Source organism: Squalius cephalus, assembly GCF_949319135.1.
Source record: "Squalius cephalus genome assembly, chromosome: 9".
In the NCBI taxonomy this organism is placed as follows: domain Eukaryota; kingdom Metazoa; phylum Chordata; class Actinopteri; order Cypriniformes; family Leuciscidae; genus Squalius; species Squalius cephalus.
This window is the reverse complement of record NC_137130.1, coordinates 33,809,712-33,830,495: the sequence shown is the minus strand read 5'-3', so window position 1 is coordinate 33,830,495 and position 20,784 is coordinate 33,809,712. Positions and strand designations below refer to the sequence as shown.

Below are 20,784 nucleotides of genomic sequence, written 5' to 3'. Positions count from 1 at the left end.
GTGATCGATGCACATACATATGCATTCAAGTCCTCCAGGAAAGCTGATTTACGAAATGGAAAGTTGTAATTATGACGTCAGGTGCGTTCACATTACTTAGGTTAAAGCAAGATGACAATGTACCTTTTCTACAAAAAATAAATAGAACTAATCAACAATAGTTATTAACTCTACGTCTTTAAAATGATGAATAAAGAAAGTGCATCAGGTTTGTTTTTGTTTGTATATTTGACCCGTTATATATTCTAATATAATTGTAAAATACTAAAGGTATCCTATACAACTAAAGCCGCTTTCCGACCGGAGGAACCTTTTCACAGTTCCTAGAACTATTGGCTAAAGTACCCGGATGTCGGCGTGTTCGCACTTCGCACCGCAGAAACTAGGAACGATTTTAGTTCTAGGAACTCCATTTGGAGGAACTAATTTAGGTGCTACTTCAGAGTAGGGTCTAAACCAGCACTATAGGAACTACCCGTGACGTTAGTGTACGCTGATGACCGAACGCATGCAAAACACCAGCACCCGCCATTTTTAAAACAGCTAGAATGTAAACACACAGATTATAGCCTATATATTTACTCCATAAACTAACTATACAAACATGGAAAACAGTGATATATGGGTCTCTAAACCTTTATGCTGAAGAGAAAATCCAACGCAACTTTGAGGGGACCAAGCCAAACATGATTATGTTTATCTGCCCAGCTAGCAACACTGGACATCGACCACACGGTATAGGCTAATAGCCTTTTTTTTCATATACTGTCTACTTTCTATTACAGTTCTATAATAAAATAATAAAATAATAATTCATTACATTTATATAGCGCTTTTCTCGACACTCAAAGCGCTTTACATAGAAGGGGGGATCTCCTCAACCACCACCAATGTGCAGCATCCACCTGGATGATGCGACGGCAGCCATATTGCGCCAGAACGGCCACCACACACCAGCTTACTGGTGGAGAGGAGACAGTGATGAAGCCAATCAGTATATATGGGGATGATTAGGAGGCCATGATGGACAAAGGCCAAGAGGGAAAATTTGGCCAGGATGCCGGGGTTACACCCCTACTCTTTCGAAAGACATCCTGGGATTTTTAATGACCACAGAGAGTCAGGACCTCGGTTTAACGTCTCATCCGAAGGACGGTGCTCTTTGACAGTATAGTGTCCCCATCACTATACTGGGGCATTAGGACCCACACAGACCTATTAGTTCTATCTAATAACATATTAAACAGTACTGTTAGACAGATCGCTAACTAATAAACATAGAGAATGCGAGCATTGTTTGCTCTGGCGTTCTCAGCGCCGCCAAAATAAAGGTCCGTCGCGCCGTCAAAATAAAAGTCACCGTGCTTGCGTCACTCCCTTACCCCTCCTACCAGTTCCTATGGCCACTTGGCCAGTGCGAACGCAAACAGCAAAACCGAGTTTGGGGGAGAGTAGTTCTTAGAACTGTTTAGAAGTGGACAGTTCCTAGAACTAAGGGTGTTTCTCAAAACCAAGAATGCAAAGAACGGACTTGTGTTCTTGGGGAGAACGCTCTTGCTAGTTGTTCTTGGAAGAATGAACTCACAAGGTGACAAGCACACAGAACGCTGCTGACAGTTTGAGACGATGTGTTCTTGGTGGTATTGCGCAATAATACCCCCACACAGACGCCGTCTGCAGTACCCAAACATAACGAGAATTATTGACGTTATTATTGGCCGTTATTCTTATGGAGATTCTCACTTCCGAAAACATTTGAGCACATTTTCGATTCGCCATAAATTTTCGTAAAAATGCCAATATTTGAAATCTACACTGTTGATTTCTCGCATCAAATGTTCTCAGAAGTGAATTTAGTGAAGAAATAGTGTACGAAATTGTAGAAAAACGACTTGTATTGACCTGCCTCTCCTTCCTCGAATGCCGAAATGAATGCTGGGATATTTCTGCCGTCAAGTTCACACAAGTTACCAACCGTTGCATCCTCGGTAAAATGGGTGTTTCAAGAACACTTCCGGGATTTTTAACCGTTCTTGCCAAAATGCAAACTTGTGTATTGGGACAGTACTTGGGCAGCGACTGATGACGTTTCACAAGTCCACAAGAACAAAAGTACAGACAAGAACGCATATTGAGAAACGGCCTAAGTTCCTGTAACTACTTGGTCGGAAAGCGGCTTAAGACAAACATTTCACTTATTTTAACAAATTTACCAGTACTACAGATGCTGGATCTATTGCGTCAGACATGTTTTCTCACTGACAACTCGGAAACTCGAGAATCCAGAGTTTACTCATAATTACGACTTTGCAGTGATTCAAAGCATTCAGTGCATAAGTATGATATAAACACAACAATAGAGTTCATCAAATATGTTCAACAGAAGCAATGTCAAAATCAATGTCTTTATGAACTTTTTGAAACATTTTCTAGTGTGGACTTTTAATGGATGGACAAAAATAATGAGGGAATATTTAAAAAAAAATGATGGGTAAGTAAATGATGACATACTTTTAATTTCTGAGGGAACTATCCCTTTACCACACTCTCATGATAGTTCCCAGGTACTGTATTTTACTATTTGGTATGAATTTGTATAGGGTTGTGTTTAGTGGTGGGCCTACAAATGACAGATTGTACAAATTCACATGAAATCGCCAACTCATTGAAAACCCAGAACTTTAAAGTAGTGACTTTCTACAACACCTAACATTTCTCCAAGCAAACAAAATCACCATGGAATGACGTACCATGGAGTTCATGGCGAAGTGGTTGTGCTGAGTCTGTAGCTCCACAGCATGCTGGTAGCTCACACCGATCTCTGTGTGGCTCTGAAGAAACAACTCCTTATTGTGACTGATCCAGTCAAACATCTACAGAAAGATGACAATAGAAAGTCAGTACATGTAATCCTGGACCATTGCTTTATGAAGTTTACACATCACTACGGTCGGTCGGGTTTCATATTAAACAGACAGCACACATAATTAATCAAACACACAGACTAGCGTACGACAGGCTCAGGACAGATAACAGAATGACAAATGTAAAAATTTCAACCGTTTAGTTTTAGCAGGCGATAAGAAATCCATTCATATAAGCATGTTAACATAGGGAGACATCACTGGATTAACAGCGTTTTGTGTTTTAGTAAGAAAAATGACGGATTGTGTACAATCAGAGAGGTTTGCTGGGGAGTTTGGTGTTTTGTCATGAATTAAGATAAATCCACTTGTTGATAAAATGCTATGCTAAAACACAGATATCAGTTGTAGGAGCTTTTAAAGGATTTACACTGTCTGGAACATTCGTCTAGCAATATTTTTTAAACATTAAATGCCTTTTTGTCAGTGTCAGAGTTTACCATTCCCATCTGTGACATCATATACTGTAGGCTACATACACTTGCAGACAAAAAGTATGTGAGCCCTTAGGATTTACCATATATATATATATATTAGATGAACTTTATGACTAGATTATTTACAAATTCTGAATGCTTTTTCAAAGGTATTTAAATCTCTAAACTGGCTTAATTAGAGTCAGGATGGAGTCCAAATAATGAGACGATCAAATCAAATTGTATGGCCAATTGATGCAGAAATCCATGCTAAATCATATACTGTTGTGACTGTACATGTTTCACACATCAAAGCTTTAGAGAAATATGTATTGCATTGATTCATTCATAAACATGCTTTAATTAACAGATGAAAATGCTACATAATGAATAATACACAAAGATGCAAATACCAAAGTCATTAAAATTTTGTTCACATGTTTCACCAACATGGCCTCCACTGCTTTCTGAGCGACAGACAATTTATCCTTTAATACCGAATAACTATCCTAAATAAATATTTAATTAGAACTGCAAATGAATTGTAATCAAGATAAGAGCTGAGAGACAGGATAATTGATAATCTAGTTGACTGCCTGCATTCCTATTATATTAAATGGATGGTTTAATCTAATAGGGCTGGGCTCGTTGTAAGAGAAGTTGGACAGAGGTATTAATTAGCAGAATGACTGCTTGCTCTTGGCCTTTTGACATAAGGAGGCCTGGCACAATGACAGACAAATGATTTTCAATCATGTTCACCAGCTACGAGTGAAAGGTTGTGTGTGTGGTTGCTAAAAATAAACGCCTGCGCTCTTAACTAAACAAAATCATCAGAACAAAGCACTTATGTGTACTCAGTATCAGACGGGCCCATGTGAGCGGCCCTCGGGCCCTTCAACTTGTGTCTGAACAATTATCTCAAACTCACTGTTATCATGAAGTGGGGTGAAGTTAGTGTAAGGTCACACCTTAACCCTATAAAGCCTGTATTTTATTTGATACATTTTAAATTATCAACATGATCCAAACTTTGCTGGAAAACCTGCTGCACACAGTCTACTACAGCCTTCTGTCATCTGACTGATTGTTCATACTTTTTAGCAAGTAAAGGGCCTTCAGATTGTGTCTTTTTTGTAAGAAATCTTTACTGATTAAACACAGGAATACCTAAGATATATTATTGGGATAAATAGTTCACATATTTAGTGAGTAGTCTGTTGTACTGTTATAAATATCTCATTGATTTGCATTATAATCTATCAGAATTTAATCTTTGACCTTATAAATAACAACATCTACACCAAATTACATATTTTTGCTCAGTTTTGGCCTGTGAATAAAAGTGAGGTGTCTTTTTTTGTTCTTAAGTATGAGCTCCATATTCTCACAATATCATACTATGCCTGCCATTCTCTATACCATTTTCAACACTCTACATATGTTTCATTGTTTAATATCCTGAATCATGATTGGGACTTTTGCTGTTTCCAATCAGCCTTTTATCATTTGCTCCTCACCTTTTTCGATTTACCTATTTTGGATAGGTCTTTAATATAAAACGGCAAAAAAAAGGTGCACCACAGTACTCTAATTACCAAGTCAAGTAATGATATACTGAATATACCAAGTATACTGTATGTCAAGTATATATAAACCCATTTGGGTAACACTTCAATAAAGCAGTGTGTCCACCAAAGCGTTGTTTTTTTCCTGCGGCTAGCATATTTTTCCAATTGTTTTCAAAGGGAGCGCCACATTTTTAAAACGCCAGGGTAGGGTTGCACCAGCCGTTCGTAAGTTCTTTCTTATATTGGAAGGTAAAGTCCACACTAGAGGCTTAAAAATGACTTGCTAGTTTGTAACTAACTCTGTACTTTATTCTGTTGCACCATTTTTTCACAAGGCAGAATGTAGCTAGTAGGTCGTAAGCTCCCCGTAAAGTAATGCGTAGTCACATAATATGACGTTTACCCTCGATGATCCAAAAGCAGCCTTCAAATATGTGAGCAGAAATTGAGTTGAAATGCTGTGAATTTCAATGACCTTTCATTGGTTCACTCAACGCTGCGGAAGCCATCGCTATGAGAATAACTTCAGAGTGACGAAAGTCTGAAGTCCTTATGCCATCACGCCATTTTATTGGCAAGAGAGATAGGTTCATTATCGTGATACACAGCTCGTCTGAGCTTCAGCAAGAACCAATGAGGTTCATTCTCTTGTGTTACGCAGCATGTTTGAGCTTCTGCAAGAACCAATGAGGTTCATTCTCTTGTGTTACGCAGCATGTTTGAGCTTCAGCAAGAACCAATGAGGTTCATTCTCTTGTGTCAGGAAGGTTCGTTTCAGATTCTTTTTATGTTCGCTGATCAATGTTAATATGTGAATAAAATTCTGAATTAAATCTATTCATTATTCAATATGTTCAGAAAAGTGGTATAGTTGCATGGACTGTCATTTAAGAGACAATGATCATTTCATTTAAAATAACTGCATTTGTGTTTCGAAGATGAAAGAAAATCTTACGGGTAATTAATGACAATTTTTCATTTTTGGGTGAACTATCCCTTTTACTAACATCAATAAAGGTTAATAGATGCTGTAAGAATATATTGCTCATATTTAGTTCATGTAAACTAATGAATTAACATTGTAAAGTGTTACCCATATTTGCAATCTATTTGTGAAAGAAACACTTTGGAGTAATAGCACACCAATGCAATATATAGAGGAATAAAGAGTAATAGCATATATTAGTGTATTTTTCCCAAAAGTACATTTTCCAAATTTTTCCAGCTTACGCACACACGCAATACACAGCCATAATTTTGTCAATTCACACCAGGTTAAACCCGTGCTCACTGACCTTCTCGGCATCCTGTTCGAACAGTCGGAGCTGAAAACACTGATCCAGCTTCAGTTTTCTTAGGTGCCACATCTGGTGCAGGTGCTGTCTGGTGCTGTGGAGTTTATCCAGCAGACTGGCAATCTTCGGAACCACACTCTGGAAGTCGGCACTTCCAGAAATACAGTTCCTCCCTGAGAAGCCATCACTGGAGCGGATACACTGCAACAGTCTTTGACCTTCGTGGTCCAGCTCTTCCACTGGAGCCTTCATCACCTTCTTCTTCAGCTGAGTATGCTCATCGATGAGTCTCCGAGATCCCTCCACGTCCACCGGGAACTCCTTCTTAGCCAGCATCTCCTGCAGATCTTCCAGGCGGGAGAGGAGGTGAACGGCACTGGTCAGGAACTCCTCGAGAGCGACCCGGAGCTCAATCCATTCCTCATGATTATATTCCAGAGATCCCTCAAAGTCGTCCGTTAACTGAGACGGGTCCACTAGTTTGGTCAAACCCTCCACAGACACCATGCTAGTCTGTCAGTGAGAATGAAGAAATAGGCATGTCAGTTTAGGTTGAAAGTAACTTGTTGGATGTGAGCCATGAATGAATTCTAACATGGAAACATAAAGTTTGACATTTTAACAGCTAAATCAATACACCAACTCTGTGCAGACAAGCAGAGGATAATCGTTTAGAGTCTGGAATAGGGAAGACAGCTACTCAATAATTGCATTTTTACCTCAAAGGTGAACTTGGCACTGCCAAAGTTGGTCTTCTGTTTCTGCCAGAAGTTGTCTGGTTTGATGATGAGAGCGACACAGATCTCAGCTGGAAACGCTTCCTGCAGGGTCTTCAGTAACGGCTTTATCAGTTCCCACTTAGAACCGCGCATATCAATAATCACAGTGAAACCTCTCTTACACACGTCCTCACTGAAACAGACAGAGAAGGAGAGATTTATAGAAACATACCAGAAGGAGTGCAACAATTAATAAGTAATTATTAGTTTACTAGACTACTAAATATAATAATAATAATAACAATACTGTTTGAAATCTTTCATTTAATTTTCATTGTCACTTTGACATTGTGAGTGCTTATTGAAGACATGTCAAATTTATTTCACAGAAAAAAGGTCAGCTACCCAACACAGTTGCAGACCAGTTCAAATCAGTTGTGTTATTGTTACCTAAAATTAAATCACTGTAATATTTATATTTATTTACAAAAATGTATAATAAGTAAAAATACAATAGTAAAGTACTTACAAATCATTAACAAACTATCAGTTTATATTTAATTCATAGTTAATATACTGTAGTCTCTAAATTGTTAATATATTAATAGGCTGCATACAAGTAGTGAGTTCTTCATTTATTGTCACTGCAATTAATACAATTATTATTGATTAATTGGCTCATAGTAAAGGCATTGTTAATTAATTATTAGGAGTAAATAGTTCCCACTTTAGATTGGATCACGGAAAATGGGAAAATGTCATTAATTAAGTGCTTTAAACCAATCTTTATTAGACATTAATTTTCAGTTTAATTAATATTCAGTTTTCCTTCAAATGTTCACAAATATTAAAGACACACACACACGTTTTTTTAAAAAATTTTTTAAAGGAACACTTAATACAATTAATGTGCAACAAAGATTGGCACTTAATTAATGACTTTTTCCAATTTCCCAAGAACAATTTAGAGTAAATATATTGCTAACAAAGCATAAAAAAACATTATCTAATATGCGCTAATTAAATAATTATAACTTGGTTAATTACAGTGACAATTAATGAAGAACTCACTATTTGTATATATATAGCCTATTAATATATATATATATATATATATATATATATATATATATATATATATATATATATATATATATATATATATATATATATATATATATATATATTAACAATGTAGAGACTACAATATATGAATAATGAATTTACTATAAAGAAATAGTTTGCATTATTTGTAACTACTTTATTATTGTATACTTATGATAAAGCGTTACCAATAAATATACAAAGCGTAAAATGACCTTACGTGATTACGTAATGTGTGGTGCATTGCAGAGCTAGTGCAAGACGAGCATTTGTGGTTAAAAAGTATATATATATTTTTATTTTTTTGAAAATGGCCGATGATTTGTCTAGATAAGACTCTTATTCCTCGGCTGGATCGTGTAGAGCCTTTGAAGCTGCACTGAAACTGACATTTGGACCTTCAAACCGTTGGACCCCATTGAAGACACTATATGGAGAAAAATCCTGGAATGTTTTCCTCAAAAACCTTAATTTCTTTTTGGCTGAAGAAAGAAAGACATGAACATCTTGGATGATGTGGGGGAGAGTAAATTATCAGGAAAGTGAACTAATCCTTTGAGGTGTAACGGAACATATACATCTGGTACCTTTCACACATAATCTGTGGAACTGATCAAATGAACATGACAACTTGTTGAACAATTACATTTTTTTTTCAAATGCTCAATTTTGTCTTCTATGCATTTCTTACACAGTACAATATAATTTGAGTGTGGACCACTTTTGATGAGTATTCCTGTCTGACTCATATTAAATGAGTCACTTGACCCAGAGAAAAGGACAAAGAGAGAGAGAGCCAGAGAGAGGGGTGAGTGTGTGTCCTTCAGACCAGAATGTGCAGCACATTTTGCCTCATTATTGCATTTAAACCACTTTGGTTCTTGAATTTCCATATAAATGATATCACTCAGAATCTCTTCTACCAAATATCAGCTTGGAACAGAACTGGGTCATTTGTTTAGGCACCTTTTAAAGAGTTCCTGGATGATTGTTCTCATCATGTTAAGCGGAAACAGCACAGCTTCTATTTCTGGCTCATGCTTTTGAGGTAGCGCGCAGAGACTGGAAGATAAAAATAACCCTCCAGTGATTCATTGATGGTAAAATTAACAAAACAGATTTCTGTACGCCTCAAAGGGGGAAATAAAGATGACAGAAAGTCAGCACAAACGCTGTGTGATTAGGATCCACATAAAGGCACATATAAGCTTCTCTCATTTCCTGACATTCTAAGATCTGAGTGGGAAACTTGTCAAAAACAACAGCCGCAAATTCTAACTCCTGCGATGGGACAAACTATTGCCAAAGCCACCCTGTCGACTTTGTGTTGAGTAATTCAATAGCTGGACATAAACACTTAACACAGCCTTGAGTTTTCATCCCACACAATCTAAAATAAGAAAAACAAAGAACTTGCACATTCACCAAATGCCATCACAGACCTAAGTATAATTTGTTTTATTTATCACAAAAACACTTGATAGAGATGATTTTCTACCTATTATTGTTGCTGTGGCAAAAAATGTGTGAAGATCTGCTGTTAGAACAATGCAAGAAGAAGCATTTGGTTCAGAGAGGGGGATCAAGAAATGATACCCACAAATTAAGAATTTGTTCCCATTACTTTGTTCCCATTTATTAATTTTTTTTTTTTTTTTTTTTTTTAATCTTGACCAAGTTGTACTATTTTGTTCTCTCGTAAATTGTGGTCATGATTGAACTAAATTAAAAGAGAAAACAAATTAGTACAACATGGCAAAGATTTACCTAAAATGACTAAATTAATTAATAAAACGAGGCCACGAATTAATAAAGGGGCTTTCGCACTGGCTAGTTCTAGGAACTAGACACGAGGGTGGTTCCGCGATAACTAATTGTTCCCCTAGGAACATTTTCCTGGTTGCATTCGCACCGCCAGTAGGAACTCTGAAGTGACGTAAGCCACGCTTGTTGTTGTGACCTTTATTTTGACGGCATGGCAAATCTTTATTTTGATGGCGCTGAGAACGCCAGCCAGAGCCTGGGCTCACAGCGCTCGCATTCTCCGTGTTCATTAGTTTACGATCTGTCTAACAGTCCTGTCTAATATGTTATTATACATAGAAAGTAGACAGTAATGAAAAGTTATTAGCGTATGCGTGTGCTAGCTGAGCAGAAATACATAATCAGGTTTGGCTTGGTCCCCTCAAAGTTGTGTTGGATTTTCTCCTCAGCGTAAAGGTTAAGAGGTCCATCTATCATTGTTTTCCATGTTCGTAGAGTTAGTTTCTGGAGGAAATATATAGGCCATAATCTGAGTGTTTAACTGTTTGTTTTTTTATGGCGGGTGCTGGTATTCGGCCAATCATCGTACACTAACTTCACGGATAGTTCCTATAGTGCTGGTTTAGACCCTATTCTGAAGTAGGAGCTAAATTAGTTATTCCAAAAGGAGTTCCTATAACTAAAATCATTCCCAGTTCCTGTGGTGCGAACGCGCCAAAAAGCAGGTACTTTCGCCAATAGTTCTAGGAACTATGAAAAGGTTCCTCCGGTGCGAAAGCCCCTTAAGTTGGGGAACAATTTCTTAATTCTATGATATCTATTTTTGCATCTGCACGTCATGTGTGGGGCTCCGTATTTATTAAAAAAAGACACGCAACAGACTCTGATTTTATCTTAAGCAGATAATTTAATTATTATTTTGATTTGATTCATTTTCCTTGAGGAAATACGTTTTTTGGTTATTTTTCAAAATTTTTGACATCGCTGCATCTGAAATCGCATACTGATATTTGATTGTAGATGTGGCAGGTTTTGTTTTTCCAATATTATATTTAGTCAATTGACTAGTATAGCTCTGTTTTTTTATAAGCAAGAAAAGCCCTTTTTACTCACATTTGGTGTTAATTTCGAATCCAGTTTAGCCACCAATAAACCAATTGTTCCAAACCCTTTTGTTTCATACAGAACTAGTACAGCACAAGATGGCATTTATAATACTTCTATGATGCTTTCTGTCCTTTTGAAGCTTCACAGCTCCTATCGAAAGTATGCTTTCATTGAATGGAAAAGAGCCACACTCTTCGAAACATTTCCTTTTGTACTCCACAGAAGAAAGTCAAGTCATACAGGTTTGGACATGAGAGTGATTAAATTATGATAGAATACTAATTTTAATGTGAACACGAGCGCAGACAAGAATCAAAAGAGCGTGCCACAAACAGAGTGCAGGAAGCACAGGGCATGAATCATAGCCTGAAGGGAGGTTTGCACGCTGACTCAATAACATTGATTTCCCCTCTTCACCAAACCAGCAGCCTGCACTGCTTTACACTGATCCGACACTGATGATGCAAACACTGCTCCCGAGTGGAAATCGAACTGGGCCGGGTTCTGTGTCTAGTGTGATATTTATACATCCATAATGGATGTGGATGACTTGTTCTTCTTGCTAACGAGGATATCTTTTGGTTGACAAAATGGAAAGCCCAGTTCATGCAAAGCGTGGAGGAACAACGCTTTCATTCAGACCCTCCTATACTAAACACACACATTTCAGAGACTTAACCACATCACATCATGAAACAGGGTAACTGATACCTCTCAGTGAACCAGCATTGCACTTTTCATTTCATCTGCATGAAGTTTAAAGATGTTTTGCGTTAAAGAGCAGCTGAAGGGACAGAAGCTCAGATGCCTGTGGGCACCGACACATCAAAACACTATGAGCTCTGATGATGAATCATGGCTTGTGGGAAAGGCTTAGAGACAGGGGTCTCCATCCCTTCCTTTTTCTTTTTTTCAGTTTCTTTCTCTCTTTCTCCTAATTAAACTTGTATTAAGTCCATCTTTGTTCACAGCTTAGCTCACAGACTTTGATGCTGACATCTGAGGGCAGTGACAGCATTGATCAGTGGCCCAGTCAGGTCAGCTATATTCATAACACCAGCCCTGAAACACACACACACACACACACACACACACACACACACACACACACACACGTGTGTGTGTGTGTGTGTGTGTGTGTGTGTGTGTGTGTGTGTGTGTGTGTGTGTGTGTTTCAGGGCTGGTGTCCACCACATAAAACTTTCTGCATTTTTACATTTTCCAAAAAAACTCATTCTGTATGATTTATAAGCCTGTGTTACTCCTAAAATAATAAATTATACATTTTATAATAAAAAGATTATTAAAAGTGCTAGCACCCCTCCAGTTCTACTGGCACCGCTCCAAGTGGGATTTGAACTGGCATTTCAGTCATGGGATATGCTAACAAGGACGCTAAAGTCACTAGTGTGCCTCTTAAGACCAGAGGAGTGAGGTTTACCTGTACAGTTCTTGTAAGCTGGCTTACATTACACTCACCCCTCTAAAGCTCACTTCAATCTGGGTCACGGCACCAATGTAACCTCTCCAGTTCTATTTGTACCACTCCGAGCAGGATTTGAACCGGTATTTCCGGCATGGGAGGCGGGCACGCTAACAAGGACGCAAGGCTGCAGCATCTAGCGTCAGTCAGCCTCTTTACCAGGTCAGCTCCTCCATTACACATGCTCTACTGCTTGAGCTACAGGAAATTATTACTTATAACTCTAGTACTGAGGCTGTCTGCCCTGGAAACAGCTCGGGGGGTAAAGCAGAGACCTGTTTATACAGGATAAAGACACATTACCATCCATAATGCTCATGTCTGCTCTACAGTTTATTCTGAGATGTTAATGCACACATTAATATAAAGCTCACCTGGGCACAGTTGACAGGTATGTTACAAGTCGTCTCAGGTCCTCATGTTTTATTCGGTCATGGTTACTCCTAGCGGGAAAGGTCAGGATGGGGCCACCTCTTTTATCACGACCTCCTGTAAACGACCCAGAAAGAACATGAAGCCTTGCACACATGACACTCACAACAGAGCATGTCTAGTGAGCTTCCAAATAAAACAGCATTTCTGGGAATCACAGCTTAAGTTTTAAGGTGTAGAGGTAAAGTATGTTAATGGAGCGCCAAAAGGTAAGGAGCCTGGGAAGTCACATGTAGGAGAAAAAAAAAAGACCCACAAATCTGTGGCCAGATTTTTGCAATTCATCCGCTCAGTTTATAAAAAGTACTCACAGATTCTTAAATTTTTCTCTCAGTTTAACAAATCACACCCATGGATTAATAAACCATACCGATGAATTTTCAATCTGTGCACTTAGATTTGTAAAACGCAGAGCTGTAATGTCCAGGGGTCAGAAAGTAAAAGTCCTGACATATGTTTATTCCACCCATGAACTCAGCCAGCTGATTTCACTAATTAGTTCTATCCCCAGGCTGAAAAACTGTGCTAATTAGCAAATCCAGGTGATTGGAACAAAATACTGAGGAGGACTTTTACTTTCTGAACCGGGGCTCCTCTGGTAAAACGTACCTTTGGTTTTTCAATCTGTACCCACAAATTCATAAATTTAGCTTTTGCAATCTGCTCCCACAGTTTCGCAAACTGTACTCACGGATTTGTGGCTCATCTCACATCTCACAAGATTAACTGGCACACAAATCACTGCACCTCAACAGTATTTTGATTTTTGGATGTCATGCTTGACGAAAATCAGTAAATTTAGCCAGCTGTAAATACGTCAATGCATGTGAAATAGCCGCAGGTCAAAATCTGTAAAGTTTAGAGTAAACACTTCTACACCCAAGCTGAGAGATATATATTTCATACATAAATCCCATCACATCAGGATCAGTCAATAACAGATCTTATTCTGGAAGTACTGTATAATTCCCAGTGCATTAAATGGGTCATGACATTTTTAATCTATTCCTGCTTCCTGGAGGTTCACTTATAATGTTAATAAAGTTTTTTGCACAAAAAAATATGAAAAACGGTTCTTTTCATCCCTCATTCTTGTAATGATAACCAGCAGGAGTGCCCTTGAAAGCCTCTAGAGGGCACTCCACACCAGACTATCATGTTTCACTCACAAACTACATTTCCCATAACTCACTGCCCGGACTCATCACTTATCACTGATCACATTCACCTGTACCTCATTCACTGATTGCATTCACCTGTGTCTCATCCTGTTAGTCTGTCTATTTATACCATGTTCATTCATTCATTCACCGCGAAGTCTTGTTGTACTGTTAGTCTGCATTTCCGAGCATTTTCCCTGGTTTCATGTTTCTTGGTTTTCTGGATATCTTGCCTTGTTCCCTGGATTACTCTCTTGCCTCTGGTCCCTGCCTGTTTTGTTTGTTTGTTTATTTGTTTGTTTGGACTGCTTACCTGTGTTTCGACCGTTGCCTGTTTTTGGATTACGATTCTGGATAACCCTTAAAATAAAGCTGCATTTGGATCTCTCCCTTCGTGTCTCCGAGCAGTTCGTAACAGAAGACTTCGCCACTTCAGATCCAGCAGCCGAGAAAGAACCGAGACCCACCATGGACCTACTAATCAGTCTCTTCCGCCTCCGCCAAGGTAACCGATCTATAGAGGAATATGTTGGAGAATTTTGTGAGCTCTGCCATGGGGTAGACTTGGAAGATGCCGTCTTAAAGGATAGTTTCCGATATGGGCTTGAGGACATGTTAAATTATCTCATGCCAGACAACACCCCTCAATGGACTTTATGTCAATATATTGAATTCGCCCTGAGGATAAGCGGCTCATCCTTTTCTGTGGGCCCTGTGGATGAGGGGGCGTTTCCAGAGACCGTGCCCGTCACGTCTGCTGAGCCTGAGCCTCTTCACGCCAGTCCAGCCGAGCCTGAGCCTCTTCACGCCAGTCCAGCCGAGCCTGCACTTCACGCCAGTCCAGCCGAGCCCGCACTTCACGCCAGATCTGCCGAAGCCGAGGCAGTATGCGTCATGCCCGCCGCCCCTGAGACTGAGAGCGTCATGCCCGCCGCACCTGAGACAGCAAGCGACATGCCCGCCAAGCTAGAGCCTTCACCGCTGGTCCCGTCCAGCACAGAGCCCTCTTCACCGCTGGTCCCGTCCAGCACAGAGCCCTCTTCACCGCTGGTCCCGTCCAGCACAGAGCCCTCTTCACCGCTGGTCTCGTCCAGCACAGAGCCTTCATTGCCGCTGGTCCTGTCCAGCTCAGAGCCCTCTTCATCGCTGGTCCTGTCCAGCTCAGAGCCCTCTTCGCCGCTGGTCCTGTCCAGCTCAGAGCCCTCTTCATCGCTGGTCCTGTCCAGCTCAGAGCCCTCTTCGCCGCTGGTCCTACCCAGCTCAGAGTCCTCTTCGCCGCTGGTCCCGTCAAGCTCAGAGTCCTCTTCGCCGCTGGTCCTGCCCAGCTCAGAGTCCTCTTCGCCGCTGGTCCTACCCAGCTCAGAGTCCTCTTCGCCGCTGGTCCTGTCCAGTTCAGAGCCCTCTTCGCCGCTGGTCCTGCCCAGCTCAGAGCACTCTTCGCCGCTGGTCCTGCCCAGCTCAGAGTCCTCTTCGCCGCTGGTCCTGCCCAGCTCAGAGCCCTCTTCGCCGCTGGTCCTGCCCAGCTCAGAGTCCTCTTCGCCGCTGGTCCTGCCCAGCTCAGAGTCCTCTTCGCCGCTGGTCCTACCCAGCTCAAAGCCCTCGCCGCCGCTGGTCCCGTCAAGCTCAGAGTGCGCTGATCCCGATCCAGAGACTGAGCTTCACGTCACTTCTGCCGATCCAGAGACTGAGCTTCACGTCACTTCTGCCGATCCAGAGACTGAGCTTCACGTCACTTCTGCCGATCCAGAGACTGAGCTTCACGTCACTTCTGCCGATCCAGAGACTGAGCTTCACGTCACTTCTGCCGATCCAGAGACTGAGCTTCACGTCACGTCAGCCGATCCAGAGACTGAGCTTCACGTCACGTCCACCCGTTAGGAGTCTCGTCCCGCCGAGACTGAATCTGTTCCTGAGCCTGAAACTGAGCCTGAATCTGTTCCTCTTCCTCTTTCTACGCCTGTGTCTTCGGACAAGATGGCCGAACCCACGCCTGTGTCTTCGGACAAGATGGCCGACTCCACGCCTGTGTCTTCAGACAAGATGGCCGAATCCACGCCTGTGTCTTCGGACAAGATGGCCGACTCCACGCCTGTGTCTTTGGACATGATGACCGACTCCACGCCTGTGTCTTCGGACAAGATGACCGACTCCACGCCTGTGTCTTCGGACAAGATGGCCGACTCCACGCCTGTGTCTTCGGACAAGATGGCCGACTCCACGCCTGTGTCTTCGGACAAGATGGCCGACTCCACGCCTGTGTCTTCGGACAAGATGGCCGACTCCACGCCTGTGTCTTCGGACAAGATGGCCGACTCCACGCCTGTGTCTTCGGACAAGATGGCCGACTCCACGCCTGTGTCTTCGGACAAGATGGCCGACTCCACGCCTGTGTCTTTGGACATGATGACCGACTCCACGCCTGTGTCTTCGGACAAGATGGCCGACTCCACGCCTGTGTCTTCGGACAAGATGGCCGAAACCACGCCTGTGTCTTTGGACAAGATGGCCACCGCCGAACCAGTGTCTCCGGACAAGATGGTCTCCGCTGAGCCGGTGTCTGGTCCTGAGCCGGTGTCTGTTCCTGTGCCCTGGCCGCCTGAAGGGTCGTCTCCGCCCTGGCCGCCTGAAGGGTCATCTCCGCCTTGGCCGCCTGAAGGATCGCCTGCACAGCCTGCTCCGCCCTGGTCGCCTGCACAGCCTGCTCCGCCCTGGTCGCCTGCACAGCCTGCTCCGCCCTGGTCGCCTGCACAGCCTGCTCCGCCCTGGTCGCCTGCACAGCCTGCTCCGCCCTGGTCGCCTGCACAGCCTGCTCCGCCCTGGTCGCCTGCACAGCCTGCTCCGCCCTGGTCGCCTGCACAGCCTGATCTGCCCTGGTTGCCTGCTCCGCCCTGGTCGCCTGCACTACCTGCTCCATCCTGGCCTCCTGTATTACTGCAGTCTCAAGGTCCTCTTCCGCTCCACGGACCTGGCCCTCCATCCCGCCCCCGGATCCGCCTCCGGGCCACCTCCCACCTGGACAGTTTTGGAGCGTCTGGAAGCCGCTCTTTGGGGAGGGGCTATGTAATGATAACCAGCAGGAGTGCCCTTGAAAGCCTCTAGAGGGCACTCCACACCAGACTATCATGTTTCACTCACAAACTACATTTCCCATAACTCACTGCCCGGACTCATCACTTATCACTGATCACATTCACCTGTACCTCATTCACTGATTGCATTCACCTGTGTCTCATCCTGTTAGTCTGTCTATTTATACCATGTTCATTCATTCATTCACCGCGAAGTCTTGTTGTACTGTTAGTCTGCATTTCCGAGCATTTTCCCTGGTTTCATGTTTCTTGGTTTTCTGGATATCTTGCCTTGTTCCCTGGATTACTCTCTTGCCTCTGGTCCCTGCCTGTTTTGTTTGTTTGTTTATTTGTTTGTTTGGACTGCTTACCTGTGTTTCGACCGTTGCCTGTTTTTGGATTACGATTCTGGATAACCCTTAAAATAAAGCTGCATTTGGATCTCTCCCTGTAACAATTCTGAGACTCTCTCTGGAAAGATCCATTTTTAAGGGGCGGCTCCTTCCTTTAAGGCTTGTCAGTAAACGACCACTGTTATGATTGGCTAATGTCACTGTGTAGGAAACGGTGTCAACGGCCACTTGCTATTGCACGTGAGTAAGTGCTTTAAAAATATGATTAAAACCTTAATTTACAGGCAAAGCATAATCAAATCATGTACTGTTTGTGATGCAGCTGCTGTCAGATCCAATGCAACTGACTGCTTCATCTGTCAACAAAAGTTTCTTTGCAAACTCTCCATTACACTTTGCCTCATTTACAAAACAATCTGTAGTCAAATGCTCCGAACAAACATATAATCCTCCTATGTGATCCATTTCATTAAAGGGGTCGTATGAGGCGATTTCTTGTTTTCCTTTTTCTTTAGTGTGTTATGTAGCTGTTTGTGCATGTATAAGATCTGCAGAGTTAAAAAGCTCAAAGTCTCACACCCAAAGAGATATTCTTTGTAAAAGTTAAGGCTCAGCCACGCCTTCCTAAAACGCTTCATTCAAACACAAAGGCTGATTCTAAAAAGTGGGGCAATTCCATCTTTGCAAGTACAGTCTGGCGCTTCTGACTCACAGACACAGCCTGTAAGTATGTTTTCATATTTTAAGAATTTGCTACTGACTATTCAAACGCGAGTTGTGAGCAGTATAGAGTAGAGCTTGTTTGTCGTTTCTACGATCACAAATGCAGACGTGGTTTTATGTTTACATAGTGTTCTCCCCCCCGTAGCGCGCCGCGCTGTGTAAAAAGACAGTATAAGTCATTATAATCAGTAATTATGTCCCCGGTGGATGCGACAAATAAAACCTTACCAATCGGATACGTTCTGGTCCAGTTGCGCTGGCAAAGTTGGTCATCAGCTCATGTTCCAAATACGATAAGGGGTGTGACATTTCCTTCACATGCTTAAGGTATTCGGGCCAAGCACAATCGCTGGCCAATCAGAGCATACCGCGCATTTCAGAATGATGAGCTTTGTAAAAATCGACGCGTTTTAGAAAGGCGGGGCATAGAGGATTTTGATTTATTTTATGTATTTCACAATGTGTAAAATAATTACTTTTTTTTTTAACCTAAAACCACGTAAACACATTGCATTAAATCAAATACACAAAATAATGTTCTTTTTAGAACCATCATATGACCCCTTTAGAAATAAACCCTGCACTTCTGAAATTTCCACAGAAATGAGCTGTTTAAACAGGACACATCAAATTAAACGTTCCTTTAAGCTTTCATTTGTCCACTTGTAGGCAGACTCAAGCGCATGGACTCAAGTACTTCAGAAAGTGAATGTGCATCTGTATACTGTATCCAGTGTAGACAGCGACAGTGATTATAATGGGTTCTATTTGCTTTTGATGAGATGTGACACTTATATCAAGTGTAGGCAAATGTCAGCCATTAAGCAACTGAACGGCAGTGGGCGGGGCCTATATTGTGATGATGTATAACTGTTCATAGAGGTTTTGCTCTGGAGGCATGAATACACAAATGTATTTGCCCGTGTGATGTCACAGATTCCACAATATCCAAACGAGTCATTTTTGGAGCTTGCTTAAAAAACTGCTTTGTATATAATGAGGAGGATGATTTAAGCTCTGAAACTGACAGGATGTTTTAATGGTACAAAGAACCCTTATATGTCAAAAGATGTCATGACCCCTTTAATGTTCGAATGTTCTGTATTCCATTATTCTGCATTCATCATTTGGTTTAGCCCCCCCCCCCCCAAAAAAAACAAGTTCCCCACCAGCTGGTACACCACCAACACCAGAGCCAAACGATGAAATCCCAATGCCAAACGTAATTAATTCTCAAAACATGAGCGTGAGTAAAAGACAACATAATGAAAATGAGAATAGATCACACTCACCTGATACAAACGCTATTTTTTCTCTCAGTACAGGAAGGACATCAGACGCCTTCACTATGCCTTCACTTCTGAAAGACCCTGAGAATGAAAATAGAGAAAAGCAAGATTATTTTCATTTGCAATCTAATTTTCACTTATTACATTCCAACATAATACATAATCTTAAACAGGAAATACACATAGGCTACTGAGTGGTTCAAAATTGGAAAGCTGCATCCTCCTTACACAAGTCCTTCTGAGGCTTCCATGTCCTCCTCAGCTATGTCATAATTTTTTAAATATACATTATATTAACAAACTATTATTGCAATACAGTGAAAGACAGCCATCTGTGGTCAACACATCTGACATATTAAATGCAGTAGTTACTTCATTTTTCGTTTAAATATACATAATTATGTCTCCTAATTTCACCATATTTTAATATATCAAGACATTTTTAGTGATAATCTGACTAATTTAAAAATGGAAATGTTGCATTTTCAAAACCAATGGCAGGTACAATTGAAGAACATTGTTGAAGCTGAAATTGGGTTTTAGGAGAAATGTCTAAGACATTTAAGATGGCTCTTAAGATCAAGATATCATAAAGATAACCGAGAACTCCATTAGATCTTCTGAGCTATGAAAACGCAACCCCTAAGCAATAAAATGTTCCACTGGGTCTACAGTAAACTCCTCCACACACAAACATCTTCCTTCCTGTCCACATCTATCTCCTCTGTATTTATCATGACCAACCCTCTATCTCTCAGTCTGGACTTTTTAATCTGACTATCATAAAGCAGCAGAGCCCTCGGAGAGAGATGATAAGAGCCATCATATACACTCAGAATACAGGATGAAGCCGTCTGAAGCGAGGTGTCTCCTCATTATTACACTCCTCCCTGAGGACTCTCTTCTCAGGAGTGGATCAGTGCGGCTGATTCTTCACATTAAAAGCACGCTGGCGACCCTGCTAATGAACGACTACATTACAGAGGTTCAGAGAGGAAGATGATAATGAAAGAGCTTCAGCAGTCTGGCTGATTATGCATCAGATTCAAGGCAAAGATGTAGTTCAGCAGATGATTGAAAAACATGGATAACATGGATAAATTTGCCTAACCAATACTGTACAATTCAATTCAATACAATTCGGTACTATGATTTACTAGTTAGCAGCAGTAATTGATTACAATTAATTAGTTGGCGTGTGACATTCTCATTTGCCGTAGACTCATTGGAAAAACGTACCTATATTTATGTGAAACTCTAAAAACGTAGCTATACATACATTTCACTGCGGTTCCCAGTTGAAATGAACACTAGTGGCAATAAAACACCAACACTTTTATTCCTTTTAAGAAATTATTATTACAGAGCTGGATTCT

General features: G+C 41.2%; 1 protein-coding gene across 4 annotated transcripts in view; it reads right to left on the bottom strand.

Moving 5' to 3' along the window:
• Positions 1 to 20,784, bottom strand: part of kalrna (kalirin RhoGEF kinase a) — a 242,510-nt gene that overhangs the window by 138,412 nt on the left and 83,314 nt on the right. For all 4 annotated transcript variants that reach the window (XM_079880252.1, XM_079880253.1, XM_079880254.1 and 1 more), the window contains exons 2-6: positions 19,412 to 19,489; positions 12,758 to 12,872; positions 6,926 to 7,118; positions 6,207 to 6,719; positions 2,751 to 2,873 (exon numbers count right to left, since the gene is read on the bottom strand). In XM_079880252.1, the coding sequence (XP_079736378.1) occupies positions 2,751 to 2,873; positions 6,207 to 6,719; positions 6,926 to 7,118; positions 12,758 to 12,872; positions 19,412 to 19,489 (1,022 nt within the window). The remainder of the gene's footprint in view (positions 1 to 2,750; positions 2,874 to 6,206; positions 6,720 to 6,925; positions 7,119 to 12,757; positions 12,873 to 19,411; positions 19,490 to 20,784) is intronic.